This window comes from Copadichromis virginalis, linkage group LG11 (genome assembly GCF_057382275.1).
Source record: "Copadichromis virginalis isolate Kocher_CV1m ecotype Utaka linkage group LG11, C_Virginalis_male_GT1.1, whole genome shotgun sequence".
Lineage (NCBI taxonomy): Eukaryota > Metazoa > Chordata > Actinopteri > Cichliformes > Cichlidae > Copadichromis > Copadichromis virginalis.
In genome coordinates, this window is record NC_140628.1 from 13542707 (window position 1) to 13559118 (window position 16412).

The window sequence follows — 16412 nt, forward strand, 5'->3', positions numbered from 1 at the left end:
TATTTGATTCTACATGAAAAAACCCATTATTTTTAAATTACTGAACTATTATTCCCAGGTAATTCTTGATGCAGTGGCAAAAACATTTATTTTTACATCTAGAAGACTCGTCGTGTCTTTATTCTTTTTTTTTTAAAGATTAATTTAATTTTACGAGATGAAGTCGCTTGTTGCTGCTTTTCCTGAAATGTCCTTCCCCAGATAAAGAGTTGTTTTGTTTGTTTCTTTTTTTTTTTCAGATATACTTCTTTAAAAAATCTATAATACTAATCTGTATAAACAACAGTAATTAGAAAGCTTAACTTGATCAACTTTCCCTGAATATTCTAACTGTTTATGAAATCCACCTCCACTAATGGTCGTCTATATGACATCATGCTGCTGTTTTATGAATGTGAACAACTACCTCCATCTCAAAGAACTTTTGATCTTCTTTCTTTTCATCACTGTTTACAGAATTTCTCATTGCAATAACAATAAGAAACAAACAAACATGTTAATAACAAAACTTCTTCTCAAAAGGAATAATGTACTTCTCCAGTGTGACAATCCACTTGATGACCTTCTTTGACATAAGTTCAATATCTGCAGTATCATTTATTGTCTTCATAAAGCTATAATACAAAATGAGGATAAGAGATGATTGGATGCCTGACTCCAATCAGCTCCATTGGCAAACAATGACAAATACAAGGAACCACAACATAATACAACAAACAAAAGAACAATATCAGGCTAAACATCAGAGAGCAATGTGGAAGTAGAGAGAATTACAATTCACACATGCAGCTATTTCAGATCTTCTTTTGTACAAAGATATACTCGGAAATTGTTGTATGCTATTTTTGATGTGCTTCTATGAAATTGCAAGGTCATAAAAAAGAAGAAGAAGAAAGTTACACATTGAAATAAACAGCAGGTTCAGTTTAACAGACCAGCAAGTTTAGTTCCGCTTGAGGAAGGAAGGGCATTAAAAAGTGAGATACTCGAGATTCTGTAAAGCAGCCAGCACAGCTAACAGGTTAATTTTATAAGTAGGCAGCATTTACATTTAGAATTTGATAATTAGAGTCGAAGGTAATTAATATACTGTAAATTGGCAGTGCTAACACACATTAAAGGCATTGAAGAAGTAATGAGTACATTTAAAATCTAACAGTCAGGGGAAGAAATTACTGTAAGTTCAAAAGTGTACAAACACATTTCGAAGGTGCCACACAGGTGAAGAACACTGTGGTATTTGTCAGATAGAAGTGACCAAATGAATGAAAAAAGTATGAGACACGGTCTGCAGTAATAACAGGGTGAAACATTCATGTAAAAATACTTACAACTGCCCTCCACCTCCTACAGTTTAAAGGAGGAGGTGATTTCAGAGCCCCTGGACATAACTGAGCTCCTCCTGAATGAGCTGTCTGTCAGATCTCTGCTGTAACCAGGCATCAACTTTTTCAGCAGCTGCAAGGCTCGTCTCATAAACCTCTCTCCCACAAAAGCATAAATGATGGGATTCAGACAGCAGTGAGTGTAAGCTAAGGCCTCGGTCACTGTTATAGACAGCTTTACATTTTTGTACCAGGTTTCATCATCAGGGATTATTTCTCTTTCCTGAAGGAACTCCAGGAAAAGGGAAATGTTATATGGAGCCCACAACAAGAAAAATACAACCACTATACAGATGATCAGCTTGACGATGCGGTGCTTCTTTGCAGTCCTCATGTTTATCAGCCTGGGGATGATCCTGGAGTAGCAACCTACCATCACCAGCACGGGAATCACAAGACCCAGCACATTTGTGGTGAACAGGTTGTAACGCTCCCAGACTTTGCTCTCCTTGGGATAGTCACATCCAAACTTCTGGGACTCTTTTGTTTCCTGTATGAAGATAAAATCCGGCAGAGACACAAACAAGCTCAGCATCCAAACGAGCACGGTCAGAATGATGGCTGCCTTCTTTGTGCGATAACGTGCAACCCTGTGAGCGTACATGATGATCATGTAGCGGTCCAGCGTCATGACAACCATGAAGAAGATGCTGCTGAAGAAGCCAATGTGGTGAGAGCCAGAGATCAAACGGCACATGAAGTCTCCAAAAGTCCACTGGCCGACCCTGGTATTGTGAGAGAAGAAAGGCAGCATGAAGATGAAGAGGAGGTCAGAGAGAGCCAGGTTGAAGAGGCAGATGTCTGTCAGGTTGCTCTGATTGCGATGCTTCACCAGGACACACACCACTAGTCCGTTACCTTTGGAAGAAAATATACAATAAGTGTAAATGTCACACTGTTACATATTCTTTCTGTCTCTTTCTCTCTGTCGGTCTCATGTTGTTGTGTTGCACATAAACACACCTGCATACAGAGTTTAGGCCTAAAACGTGCTTTCTGTTCCCATAAGGGACAACAGGTCCCTGCAATGTGTAAATACAATACAATCCCCACACAAGAAGACACACCTACCTATGAAGCCCAGGATGAAAACCAAACTGTAGAGAGTGGCAAGAAACGCTTGGCTGAATTCCTGTACATCGGTGGCTGGAGCATAGTCTCCATAATCAAAATCACTGTAATTGCCGTAATTGTCTTCTGTGTCATTATATTCTGCTGAGAGAGAGAGAGAGTAGGTATTTATTATTTATTTATTTTATTCTTTTATTTCTCATCACAAGCAGTGAAAATTAATAGCTACAGTGTATTAGTGTAGACACATGGTCATGGTAGAGGTGAGTACAGTTTTAGACTAAAACAAAAGGTTAGTTTGTCTTCCCCCCCCAGAAATTAAAAGAGCTGGAGTTTACAATATTCATGTCCATGTTTATTGTTTAATTCCGTCGCCCACTAAAACACCTTAAATGCGATTAATCAAGATTAATTAACTACAAAACCTCTAATTCATTAAAATATATGTATATACACTCAACAAAAATATAAACGCAACACCTTTGTTACTGCTCCCATTCCCCATGGGATGGACGTAGAGACCTAAAATTCATTCCAGATACACAATATAACCATCCCTCCCAAACAGTGGTCACAAATCAGTCCAAATGTGTGGTAGTGGGCACATCTGCTATATTGAGATAATCCATCCCACCTCACAGGTGTGCCACATCAGGATGCTGACATCATGAGTAGTGCACAGGTGTACCTCAGACTGCCCACAACAAAAGGCCACCCTGGAATGTGCAGTTTTGTCTCACAGCAAAATGCCACAGATGCCACAAGCAATGAGGGAGCGTGCAATTGGCATGCTGACAGCAGGAATGTCAACCAGATCTGTCGCCCGTGCATTGAATGTTCATTTCTCAACCATAAGCCGTCTCCACAGGCGTTTCAGAGAATATGGCAGCACATCCAACCGGCCTCACAGACCTCGTGTAACCACACCAGCCCAGGACCTCCACATCCAGCAGGTTCACCTCCAAGATCGTCTGAGACCAGCCACCCAGACAGCTGCTGGAACAATTGGTTTGCACAACCAAACAATTTCTGCACAAACTGTCAGAAACCGTCTCAGGGACGCTCAACTGCATGCCCGTCGTCCTCATCGGGGTCTTGACCTGACTCCAGCTCGTCGCCGTAACAGACTTGTGTGGGCAAATGCTCACATTCGATGCCGTCTGGCACGTTGGAGAGGTGTGCGCTTCACGGATGAATCATGGTTCACATTGTTCAGGGCAGATGGCAGCTGAGAATGTCCCAGTTCTTGCATGGCCAGCATACTCACCGGACATGTCACCCATTGAGCATGTTCGGGATGTGCTTGACCGGCGTATACGACAGCGTGTACCAGTTCCCACGAATACCCAACAACCTCGCACAGCCATTGAAGTGGAGTGGACCAACATTCCACAGGCCACAATTGACAATCTGATAGACTCCATGCGACGATGTGTTGCACTGCATGAGGCAAATGGTGGTCACACCAGATACTGACCGGTTCTGGGTCCCCAGACCCCCAATAGCGCAAAAAACTGCACATTCCAGGGTGGCCTTTTGTTGTGGGCAGTCTGAGGTACTGAGTGCACTACTCATGATGTCAGATCAGCATCCTGATGTGGCACACCTGTGAGGTGGGATGGATTATCTCAATATAGCAGATGTGCCCACTACCACACATTTGGACTGATTTGTGACCACTGTTTGGGAGGGATGGTTATATTGTGTATCTGGAATGAATTTTAGGTCTCTACGTCCATCCCATGGGGAATGGGAGCAGTAACAAAGGTGTTGCGTTTATATTTTTGTTGAGTGTATATCATGTCCCACCCCTAATAAATTGTGATACAATTTTAAATTACAGCATTTGAATTTCTACTATGTACAGCCTTAACAGATTTAACACATTATAAACATGTATTTTCAAGAACTCTGAAAAATGCTAAACTTTAAATATATAACATTTTTGTATTACTTTTAAAAGATATTTACCTCCCATGGTGATATCTCAGTGATGTCTCAGGTGAGGTCAGGAATTACTCTTCAACGCTTCTTGTTTTTCGTGTTTTATTGATGTGATCTCTTTAGGTGTGCAGGGATTAACTAACAGTCTTAAAGTCAGCAGTCTGATAACGAGGAGCACAAAAAAAGAAATATAGATTTCACTTCCTGCATGTGCTTAAGTGAGATCATGACAAATACTTCAAAGAACAACACAGAATATGGTAACATAAATTCTCACCTTTACAAAATGACTGCTGGTTTTTACATAACATATGAGAGAGTTTATTATTGTCATTTTCGCTACTATTATTATTTGTTTCTTCCTCTTCTTGGTCTCACTGTTGTACATCAGTGCACATCATCGATTCTACACTCATGAGACACTTTAGTAGTATGTCTTGCACGTATTGGTTTGGACCAACTTTTGTCTTCAGAACTACTCTAATTCTACACAGCATTGATTAAACAAGCTGCTAAAAACATTCCTTTGAGATACTGGTTCATGTTGATGTGATAGTATCACACGGCGGCTGTAAATTTGTTGGCTGCACATTCAGAACCTCCTACCACATCCCAAAGCTCTTCAGTTGGATTAAGACTGTGGTGACTGTGGAGCCCATTTGGGCACAGCAAACTTATTGTCAGATTAAAAAAGAGTTTCAGATGTTTGGACTCTGTGATATGGTGTGTTATCCTGCTGGAAGCAACCATCAGAAGATCGGAACACTGTGATCATGAAGAGATGCACAGGGAGATGCACCATTCTGCCAAATTCTGACTCTACCATTCAATTTTAGGAGCAGAAGTTGAGATTAATATGAACTGATGACATTTTCCAATCTTCAGTTGTCCGAATTATGTGGTGCAAACTGCATCCTCATTTTCTTGTTCTTATCTCTGTCTGTAGTCCCAGCCTGCTTCAAAATGGCCACCATCGTCCCTGTACCCAAATCCTCCACCATCTCCTCATTGAACGACTGGCGACCTGTAGCCCTGACCCCCATCGTAAGCAAATGCTTCGAGAAGCTGGTCAGGGACTTCATCTGCTCTGCACTACCCGACTCACTGGACCCTCTACAGTTTGCATACCGCCACAACAGGTCCACTGATGATGCCATAGCCCTGACACTACACACTGCCCTGTCACACCTGGAGAAGAGAGACACATATGTGAGGATGCTGTTTGTAGATTACAGCTCAGCATTCAATACCATCGTTCCCTCGAAGCTGGACAGGAAACTGCAGGATCTAGGACTGAGCAGCTCCCTCTGCAGCTGGATCCTTAGCTTCCTGTCTGACAGACGCCAGGTGGTCAGACTGGGCAGCATCACCTCATCCCCCATCACACTGAACACTGGTGCTCCACAGGGGTGTGTACTGAGCCCTCTCCTGTACTCACTCTACACCTACGACTGCACAGCCACTAACAGCTCCAACATCATTGTGAAGTTTGCGGACGACACTACAGTGGTGGGTCTTATCACCAACGGTGATGAGACGGCTTACAGGGAGGAGGTCAGCGCCCTGACCCACTGGTGTCAAGACAACCATCTCACCCTCAACGTCGCAAAGACAAAGGAGTTGATAGTGGACTTCCGGAGGTGCAGAGAAGTACACACCCCCATCACCATCAACGGCGCTGCTGTGGAGAGAGTGAGCAGCTTCCGGTTCCTTGGAGTACACCTGGCTGAGGATCTTACGTGGTCAGTACACACAAACAAAACAGTGAAGAAGGCGCAGCAGCGCCTCTTCTTTCTCAGGAGACTGAAAAGATTCGGCATGAGCCCCCGCATCCTCAGGACCTTCTATCACTGTGCCATTGAGAGCATCCTCACTGGATGCATCACCACCTGGTATGGCAACAGCACCGCCTACAACTGCAAAGCTCTCCAGCGAGTAGTGCGGTGCTCTGAACGGATAATTGGAGGTGAGCTTCCCTCCCTCCAAGACATCTACAGGAAGCGCTGCCTGAGGAAAGCGGGGAGGATCATCAAGGACTCCAGTCACCCCAGCCATAAACTGTTCAGACTGCTTCCATCAGGAAGGAGGTTCTGCAGCATCCGGTCCCGTACCAGCAGACTGAGAGACAGCTTTTTCCATCAGGCCATCAGACTGCTGAACACGTCATAGACACCTCAGCTTCACTACTGGAACTTCAACATTATACACTCCACACTGTATATAAATGCCACTTGTTTTGCACATATTCAACTCTGTATATTTTATATATTTTATTATTATTATTATTTTTTTATTTTTTTATTTTTTTTACTATTTAATTTGTAAAAATGTGTATACACACACACACACACACACACACACACACGTAGGAAAATATTTAGTATACACATCCAGAAATGCATACACTATTATATATTGTACATATATTTATTAGTTTCAGGTTGGCCATTCTTGTATTTTGCTCGTTTGTGTTGTTGTGTTTGCACATCTCTGTTGCTTGTGGGGCTCGCACACAAGAATTTCACTCGCATGTGCTGTGCCAGTGTGCCTGCACATGTGATGTGACAATAAAAGTGATTTGATTTGATTTGATTTGCTGGGAATGCCTAGCAGAGGCCCCAGTTTGCGAGATCTTCGACGCACACCTCCGGCAGATCTTCAGCAGTATTCAGAAGGAGACTGGGAATATTGAGTCGGGATGGACCATGTTCAGCATCTCCATTGCCGAAGCCACTGCACTGAGCTGTGGTTAGGTTCATCTGCAGTACGGGGGCCCCACAGGGAACGGTTCTGGCTCCGTTCCTCTTCACCATCTACACTGCAGACTTCTCCCACAACTCCACCCAGTGCTTCCTGCAGAAGTTCTCTTATAGTGATGGGATTTCCGGCTCTTTTTAGAGATCCGGCTCTTTCGGTTCAGCTCACTAAAAAGAGCCGGCTCTTTCGGCTCCGAACTGGCTCTTCAGGTTGTTTTGTTGCTTTAATTAATTTATTATTAACAATATTATAAAATTATGCACAAAAGGAATTACTAACGTAAAAAAAAGTGGTTTTATATATATATATGTTTATATATAAATATATGGTCCCTAGAGACAAAACACGTACAAACTCCAAGACACATTTCTAGCATGAACTGAACTTCCAAAGCAGAGCTACTAGATCACTTAAATTACACAATTGAAAGCATATGTGTATTCTTTGTGTATTTATACACAGGCACTCATATATATTCAAATAATTTAAAAAAAATGTTCATTTACCGGTTATTACCACACACCAAATCCGGTCGTTGGTACTTGCTGGCTTGTGTAGCCACTCGGTATAAGTTCAACACTGCCCCTAGCATCCTGGAGCACTTCTGTTGTCTTTTGTACGTGTTTTGAGTTTTTATGTGCTTCTGAGTTTTTACGTGTTTTGGAGTTTGTACGTCTTTTTACGTGTTTTGGAGTTTTTACGTGTTTTGGAGTTTGTACATGCTTCAGAGTTCGTACGTGATTTGAAGTTTGTATGTGCTTTGTCTCTAGGGGCCACTGTAAATATACTTTTATTTATTCACTCCATATAAAATATAATAAATAAATCATATAATACAAAAATCAACTATTCACATTTCAACTTTTAAGTATTTAAATTTTCAGCTTTTTCCTTTTACAAATTTAAAGTGAAACAACACAAAACACTGCAAACCACAACACAATTAAATATAAATTAAAATATGAAAACAAAAAGAAACATGCACATTATCTGTCATATGGGCCTGCATGAATAAACTTGATGAATCCTTTATCATCTGCAACCGAAAATAGTTGTCGATGATTACTATACCTTTCTAATGTGACGTTGTTGTCCCTGGCTCTCTTTCTCTCTCTCCCCCTCTGGATCTGTTCCTGTGTTACTGAGTGTAATTACCGCCCCTCCCCCCTCTGCCCAGCGTAAAGCACAAGGCTCGCTTGCTGATTGAAGCAGAAAAAAAGTCCAAATTGCCACTAGGTGTGAATGTGCGAGTGAATGTGAGTGTGAATGGTTGTCTGTCCCTATGTGTTAGCCCTGCGACAGACTGGCGACCTGTCCAGGGTGTACCCCGCCTTTCGCCCTATGACAGCTGGGATAGGCTCCAGCGACCCTGAAAAGGATAAGCGGAAGCGAATGGATGGATGGATGAATCCCAATAACATCTGACACAGGGGTGTTACATTGTGAAGTAATGAGCAAAAAAAGTTACTAGATAAAAGTGGAGGTGACATCAGAGGATTTGAATGTGTACTAAATGAGTTGTCTAACACATCTCTGCAGGCATCAACTTTTTCAGCAGCTGCAAGGCTGCTGAAACTTCATAAACTTCTCTCCCACAAAAGCATAAATGATGGGGTTCAGGCAGCAGTGAGTGTAAGCAAAGGCCTCGGTTACTGCTACTCCCATGTTCCATCATTGAGGATTATTTCTCTTTCCTGAAGAAACTCCAGGAAAAGGGAAATGTTATATGGAGCCCAGAGCAAGAAAAATACAACCACTAAACAAATTATCAGCTTGACGATGCGGTGCTTCTTCGTGGTCCTCATGTTTACCAGCCTGGGGATGATCCTGGAGTAGCAACCTACCATCACCAGCACGGGAATCACAAGACCCAGCACATTTGTGGTGAACAGGTTGTAACGCTCCCAGACTTTGTTGTTCTCTTTCCAAACACAACACAAGGCTTGTTTTTTTCGTGTTTTATTGATGTGATCTCTTTAGATATGGAGGAATTAACTAACAGTCTTAAAGTCAGCAATCTGATCATGAGAAGTGCAAAATAAGAAAAGCAGATTTCACTTCCTGTTTGTCCTTAAGTGAGGTCATTACAAATACTTCAAAGAACAACACAGCATATGGTGGTACAAATTCACACCTTTACAAAATGACTGCTGGTTTTTATATAAAGTACAAGAGACTTTATTAGTATCATTTATTGTCTTAGCAAAGCAATAATACAAAATCCGGAAAGCAGATGATTGGATGCCTGACTCCAATCAGCTCCATTGGTAAACAATGACAAATACAAGGATCCACAACATAATACTACAAACAAAAGAACTATATAAGGCTGAACATCAGAAAACAACGTGGAAGTAGAGAAAATTACGATTCACACATGCAGCTATTTCACATCTTCTTTTGCTTAAAGAAAATCTAAAACTGTTGTACGCTATTTTTGGTGCATTTCTGCAAAATAGCAAACTCATTAAAAATGTGTGAAGAACAAAGCAAACTGTTACAAGTTGCTATAAACAGCAGGTTCAGTTTAATGGACCATCTAATGTAAGTCAGCCTGAGCAAAACAAGGAAGGGCATCACATAGTAAGATACTTGAGATTCTATAAAGCAGTTAGCAGTGCTAACATGTTAATTTTATAAGTAGGCAGAATTTACTTCTACAATCTTATGGTCAGAATCAAATATAAACCAATGTAAATGCAAAGGGTCCAAAAGTGTACAGAGACATTTTGAAGGTGACTCACAGGTGAAGAACACTGTGGTATTTGTCAGATAGAAGTGACCAAATGAACAATACGAACATGATGCACGGTCTGCAGTAATAACAGGGTGAAACATTCATGTAAAAATACTTACAACTGCCCTCCACCTCCTACAGTTTAAAAGAGGAGGTGATTTCAGAGCCCCTGGACATAACTGAGCTCCTCCTGAATGAGCTGTCTGTCAGATCTCTGCTGTAACCAGGCATCAACTTTTTCAGCAGCTGCAAGGCTCGTCTCATAAACTTCTCTCCCACAAAAGCATAAATGATGGGATTCAGACAGCAGTGAGTGTAAGCTAAGGCCTCGGTCACTGTTATTGACAGCTTTACATTGTTGTACCAGGTTTCATCATTGAGGATTATTTCTCTTTCCTGAAGAAACTCCAGGAAAAGGGAAATGTTATATGGAGCCCAGAGGAAGAAGAATACAACCACTATACAGATGATCAGCTTGACGATGCGGTGCTTCTTTGCGGTCCTCATGTTTACCAGCCTGGGGATGATCCTGGAGTAGCAACCTACCATCACCAGCACGGGAATCACAAGACCCAGCACATTTGTGGTGAACAGGTTGTAATGCTCCCAGACTTTGCTCTCCTTAGGATAGTCACATTCAAACTTCTGGGACTCTTTTGTTTCCTGTATGAAGATAAAATCCGGCAGAGACACAAACAAGCTCAGCATCCAAACGAGCACGGTCAGAATGATGGCGGCCTTCTTTGTGCGATAACGTGCAACCCTGTGAGCGTGCATGATGATCATGTAGCGGTCCAGCGTCATGACAACCATGAAGAAGATGCTGCTGAAGAAGCCAATGTGGTGAGAGCCAGAGATCAAACGGCACATGAAGTCTCCAAAGGTCCACTGGCCAACCCTGGTATTGTGAGAGAAGAATGGCAGCATGAAGACGAAGAGGAGGTCAGAGAGAGCCAGGTTGAAGAGGCAGATGTCTGTCAGGTTGCTCTGATTGCGATGCTTCACCAGGACACACACCACTAGTCCGTTACCTTTGGGAGAAAAGATGCAATAAGTGTAAATGTCACACTGTTACATATTCTTTCTGTCTCTTTCTCTCTGTCGGTCTCATGTTGTTGTGTTGCACATAAACACACCTGCATACAGAGTTTAGGCCTAAAACGTGCTTTCTGTTCCCATAAGGGACAACAGGTCCCTGCAATGTGTAAATACAATACAATCCCCACAATATAGACACAAGAAGACGCACGTACCTATGAAGCCCAGGATGAAAACCGAACTGTAGAGAATAGCAAGAAACACTTGGCTGAATTCCTTTACATCGGTGGAGTTGGCTGGAGCATAGTCTCCATAATCAAAATCACTGTAATTGCCATAATTGTCTTCTCTGTCATTAAATTCTGCTGAGAGAGAGAGAATGATGTCATTAGTACTAGTAGTAGTATCAGTAATAGTCTTTCAACTCTGTTTGTAATATTTAGATGCATAGTCAAAAAACATATGCAAGTTGATCAAATGTAAAGTTAATTGTATTATCTGGATAAAGAAAAAAAATTTATATATATATATATATATATACATATATATATATATATATAAATTTTTGCTTTTTGTCTCCTGAGGAAGGTGAATAGAAAATTAAATAGTATTGCTGCTTCATCCGTTTTTATTGGGACAGAAGAAGAACGTGCTAGTTAAAGTAGTAGCAGTAGTATTCTTGCCGACATGTTGCTGTTTGAAAAGGGAAATTTCCTTAACCATGAGCACCACAAATGCTACTCCATTCAGCTCTGCTGCATTGGGCTTTTGGCCCCCAGCCAGTTGATAATTGATTGCCACCTTTTGGTTGTCACAGGTACTCCCTCCTTAGGAAAGTTCTCACCACTTCACATCAATCCATAATGTGACGCTCCTGTATTAAAGTAGGATTTAAGTCTCCTTGGCTATGATTTAAACCTGTAACTATTCTGAAGAAAGGTCATAAAAGGCTTTAAACCCATAAACCCAGCGTCAGCTTGTACAATCATAAACCTGCTCATTTCAGCAGGCGTAATAAACGTTACTATTCAATTTGGCCTGTTTGTTAATGATTATTTTTCACGCTAGTATGTTTTGGTCATAGTGATATTATTTAACATAATTATCATTGTACAACTCTATTGTCTACCTTAAAAAAAATACATGTTTGTGGGTGAGATGATTGTAGATATAAAGGTCAACCACAAAACATTGTGGCAATGCATATCTTTTGAATAATTTTAAAAATTATCTTCAAACACAGTAGACTAAAATAAAAAACAAACGTGTAGACTAAATTTAGAAATAGCAATCATGAACTAATTGTGATATAATTTCAATTATAGCATTTGGTTTTGAATCCCTGCGGCAACTTGTACAGCTGTGAACGTTACACATTATTAAAAATATATTTTTAAGAACTCTGAAAGATATTACACTTTAAATATACTAAATTCTGCATTACTATTAAAATGTATTCACCTGACATGGTGATATCTCAGTGTTGTATCTTCCAAACACGTCAAGTCAGGAACTCTTTTTTTGATTTTTTTATTGATGTGATCCCTTTAGATGTTCAGAGATAAACTAACTGTCTTAAAGTCAGCAGTCTTATAATGAGGAGCACAGTAGAAAAGCAGATTTCACTTCCTGTACGTCCTCAAGTGAGATCTTTATCAGGAGTCTGCTTAAAATCTAGACAGCTAGATAATACTTCAAAGTGCAAGACAGCTTTTGGTGACCCAAATTCACACCTTCACAAGATGACTGCTAGTTTTTAGCGCATCACAATGCTTATTATATTATCATTTCTTTCTTTATTTGTTCCTTCATCTTCTTGATCCCATTGTTATACATTACCGCTGTATATCTCAGGACACTTTAGTAAAGACACCTTGTTATCACTGGACTGAGTTTTGCTTTCAGAACTACTTCAATACAACATGGCATAGATTCAACAAGCTGCTGGTTCATATTGATGATGATAGCTTGCCTCTGGCATCAAAAGCACATTTTTCACCCAGAGAGCTGCCACTCAATTGTTTTGTTTCTTCTGTAAACCTCACTGATGGCAGATATAGATAACAACAGAGATGAAGATAAAAATAGAGATACTGTTTGTGATAGAGACGTAGATAAGATAGGGACAGAGATAGAGTTAGTGATAGCAAAGGAGATAAAGACTTAGTGATAGAGATATAAACTGCAAGTTAGACACTGAGGCTTTTGGCGATGAGGGGGCTCTACCTTGCAGCAGTTGGGTGGTTGTGTCACATCTGCCCAGAGGTGGGAAAGTACAGACATTCTCTACTTGGGTAGAAGTACAGACACTAGTGTTGAAAAATACTCCAGTAGAAGTTGAAGTAGTGAAAAAGTACAGTCACTGAAATGAAGAAAGTAAAAAGTTGCTCTCTGGATGATGTTTCTGCCAGCTGTTTTTGTGCAATGCTACCTGAACCTTGTTCTATATTAATGTAATAATAAAATAATATTGAGATCACAAACTTTACTTCTGTTTAAAACTAAATTTTAATGAATGCACTCAGTTTGAATCAGAAAATGAGCAAAGAAAAAGAAGAAAATTAAAAAGAATTTCTGTTGCCCACATTGTAGAGGGGAGCCTTACCCAACATCTGATCTTTAATGTAATCCTTAAATTTCTAGTTCACAAACAAGACTGAGCAGTCCCTATATAACCTCTCTTCTTCCTCTCCTTCCCTGTCCTGTCTTTTTTTAATCTTTCTTCATCAATTAGTGACATTAGGTGTCTTTCTTTTGCCTCCCTGTGAAATACAGCAGCTGGACCTTAGGCTAGCAACACACTGTGAGATAAACTGCAGTTTGTGTGTTTGGTGATGTTTGTTGAGCTGATAAAAGTGCTGCATTTGAAATTAACTGCTATTTTAAAAAACATTATCGACTTTAAGCTCGCTCCTCTTTTGCAGCGCTAGCTAGATGACGAAGCACAGCAACCGCAACGTATGGACACTTGGACACTCGTTCTGATGTTGCCCCTGCAAGTTTTACAAGTTTTAATAGCACCCTAGTTTTCACACAGTCATACTCACCCTGTGCACTTTATACACTCACCAACACACCCACGTAGCGCTTTCAACACTGCGCGCGGGCGGGGTTTTCCATGTTTCACAAACCTTGCCCTGGACTGTCCTTGTATTATTGCTTCCCCCTCCCTTTCTTTTTCTGTCAGCTAAGATATTTTCATACTATACTATATTACACACAATGTTATAACTAAAATAACCTGAATACCTGAAATAACACTAAAAAAAAGTGATTAAATAAACAGATAAAAGTAATACGTGAACAAGAGAGAATTTATAGAGCTGATCTTAGAAAAGCAAAATTGGTGTGAATTTTTGTATTGATGGACTTTTCTTAACTTCATCTGTACAGGTGTTCCACACACTAGCTTATTACATCATTAAACTGGTCATTAGTATAAGTTCACATTGTTGATCATCTTTATGGGTGTAGAAATTATTTTCAGGGTCTATATCATTTTCCAAGACCCATAGTCTGTGATCAGTATACTAAAAGGGTTTTAGTCCCAAATCATGTATATACAATGATTATTTATAGGGAAGGTTGGTTCTCACTTTACTAAGAAAAGTTATTATCATCATATTTTGTCATGTTATATGATTCTTATGTATAGTTGGTTGTTAAGAATTCCTAATGGAGAATTATATTTTTTATTTAACCTGTCATAGTTCATTTCTAATATTTATCCAGATCTGAAACTAATTTAATGACCACAACTTTTTGTTCTTCTGGGGTTCCTTTGAGTTTGATGTAGATGTTGATTGCACCGTTTTTAGTCTTCTTAGTATTCCTGCTTGTCATGCTATGTCTGCATTTTTCTTTGTCAGATGCTCGTTTATGTAGACACTGGTTCCTCACAGCTCACAGTGTCCTTTTTGATTTTCTATTCACAAAGCCTATTATTATAGATGGTTTTACTCTATTACTTTTTGAAGGCAGAGAATGGCAAACCTCAGTGTCTTTACTATTAATAGTTATTCACTTGCCATTGAAGAAATTGACAGTTTGTTGCTCCAAAGAGTCGACGTCAGCTTTAGTAGGCTCATTGACTTCCTGTGCCACTACAGCTCTAGCATACGTTCTGTGTTTGGTCTCCAGTCCACTTACTATTAAGCCATTCATACAGGTATACTGCTCTAGATCATCCACTTGGGAACCAAGAGGGCTATTTTTTTATCCTTTTCTTCATTTAGTTTTTGCAGTTCTTTAATCTGTTCCATCATATCCAATAGCAACTTCTGTTGTTTAGAGGTATTAGAAAGCTCTCCTGACATCTAAGGAGGTAGACCAAGTCATCTGCTGATTGGAAGGTTGGTGAGTCAATCCTTGGCAGTGTGGATGCCAGATATCCCTGGACAAGATATTAATCCTAAATTACTCTAACATGCATCCATCAGAGTATGAATGTGTGCAAGTGTTAGGTAGAAAGCACTTACATAGCATAGAAGAAAGTGCTTGTGTAAATGGATGAATGTGGCATGTTAAGAATGTTAAGCACTTTGAGTGTTCTGGGAAAGTAGAAAAGCACTGTGTAAGAATCAGTCCATTTACCATTTAGTAGGCACTTTTACCAGCCATAGTTGGTATCGTTTAAGCAAAAACTGGCTATGGTACTACTGAAGTTTCGTTCTGTTCCGCCTGCAGGCTAATAAGGAAGCCTGGTCTCGGGCTATTGGAGCCTGACCGTGGCCTGGTGGCGGGCCTGGTATCTGCTGGAGAGTCCTGGGCCTGGAGATGCTGGAGGACCCTGGGCCTGTTGGCTGCTGGTGAATCTTGAATAACATGTCTTGACTTACCGAATTGGCTAACCAGTTCATTTGAATCCTTTCAGAGGTTATCTGAGTCATCAGTAATATGACAACAGCAATATGCTGAAGAATATTTTCCGTTCATTTCAGTTTTAATGCTGCCTTCAGAGATGAGCACCAACAACAAAATGATTTCAACCCAGTTTCAGTATAATTTAAACTGAACTGGTAAACACAGAAACGGTACAGTTTAATGCACTTTTAGCAAATATAATTAACTGAATAAATCAACAGGGTAACTGAAGAAAGAAATCAAACCTTAAATTGATGTGTGTTTGAATTCAACTTAAAATGCTTTTATTTCCCCTTCTAGAAATTGTAATGCCTAAAAAAGTCAGAGCAATACATGGTACAATCTCTGTATGTGCTCTTTTGAGCTTTCACCTTTGTACTCTAATGTCCACCTAATGTCTTGACAGCTCTAATCTGACTCTCCTTCCACAATATTAAGGAAAATCCGTACTTTCACTTCCTGAAACATGATTATAGGTTGAAAATATGCCAAAGTTATTTCTGCTGTCCTCTACAAAGGGCAACAAATATGATTTTGGTTTTGGAAAGGAGTAAAATTACTGAATTTCTGAAGTGCTGCTAAAAGGAAAAGTTAAGGGTCTCAAAGTGAAGATATCA

At 40.2% G+C, this 16412-nt stretch overlaps 2 protein-coding genes across 2 annotated transcripts; both read right to left on the bottom strand.

The window, feature by feature from the left end:
- Positions 1-675: 675 nt before the first annotated feature.
- On the bottom strand, positions 676-4578 carry LOC146698191 (C-C chemokine receptor type 1-like). The gene is made up of 3 exons (XM_085472645.1): positions 4428-4578; positions 2457-2600; positions 676-2243 (listed from the first exon to the last, which is right to left on the bottom strand). The coding sequence occupies exons 1-3, from the start codon at positions 4432-4434 to the stop codon at positions 1348-1350; spliced, it is 1047 nt and encodes a 348-aa protein (XP_085328771.1). The 5' UTR covers positions 4435-4578; the 3' UTR covers positions 676-1347.
- Positions 4579-9346: 4768 nt separating this feature from the next.
- Positions 9347-15758, bottom strand: LOC146698192 (C-C chemokine receptor type 1-like). The gene is made up of 3 exons (XM_085472784.1): positions 15589-15758; positions 11148-11326; positions 9347-10925 (listed from the first exon to the last, which is right to left on the bottom strand). The coding sequence occupies exons 1-3, from the start codon at positions 15756-15758 to the stop codon at positions 10030-10032; spliced, it is 1245 nt and encodes a 414-aa protein (XP_085328910.1). The 3' UTR covers positions 9347-10029.
- Positions 15759-16412: the final 654 nt, after the last annotated feature.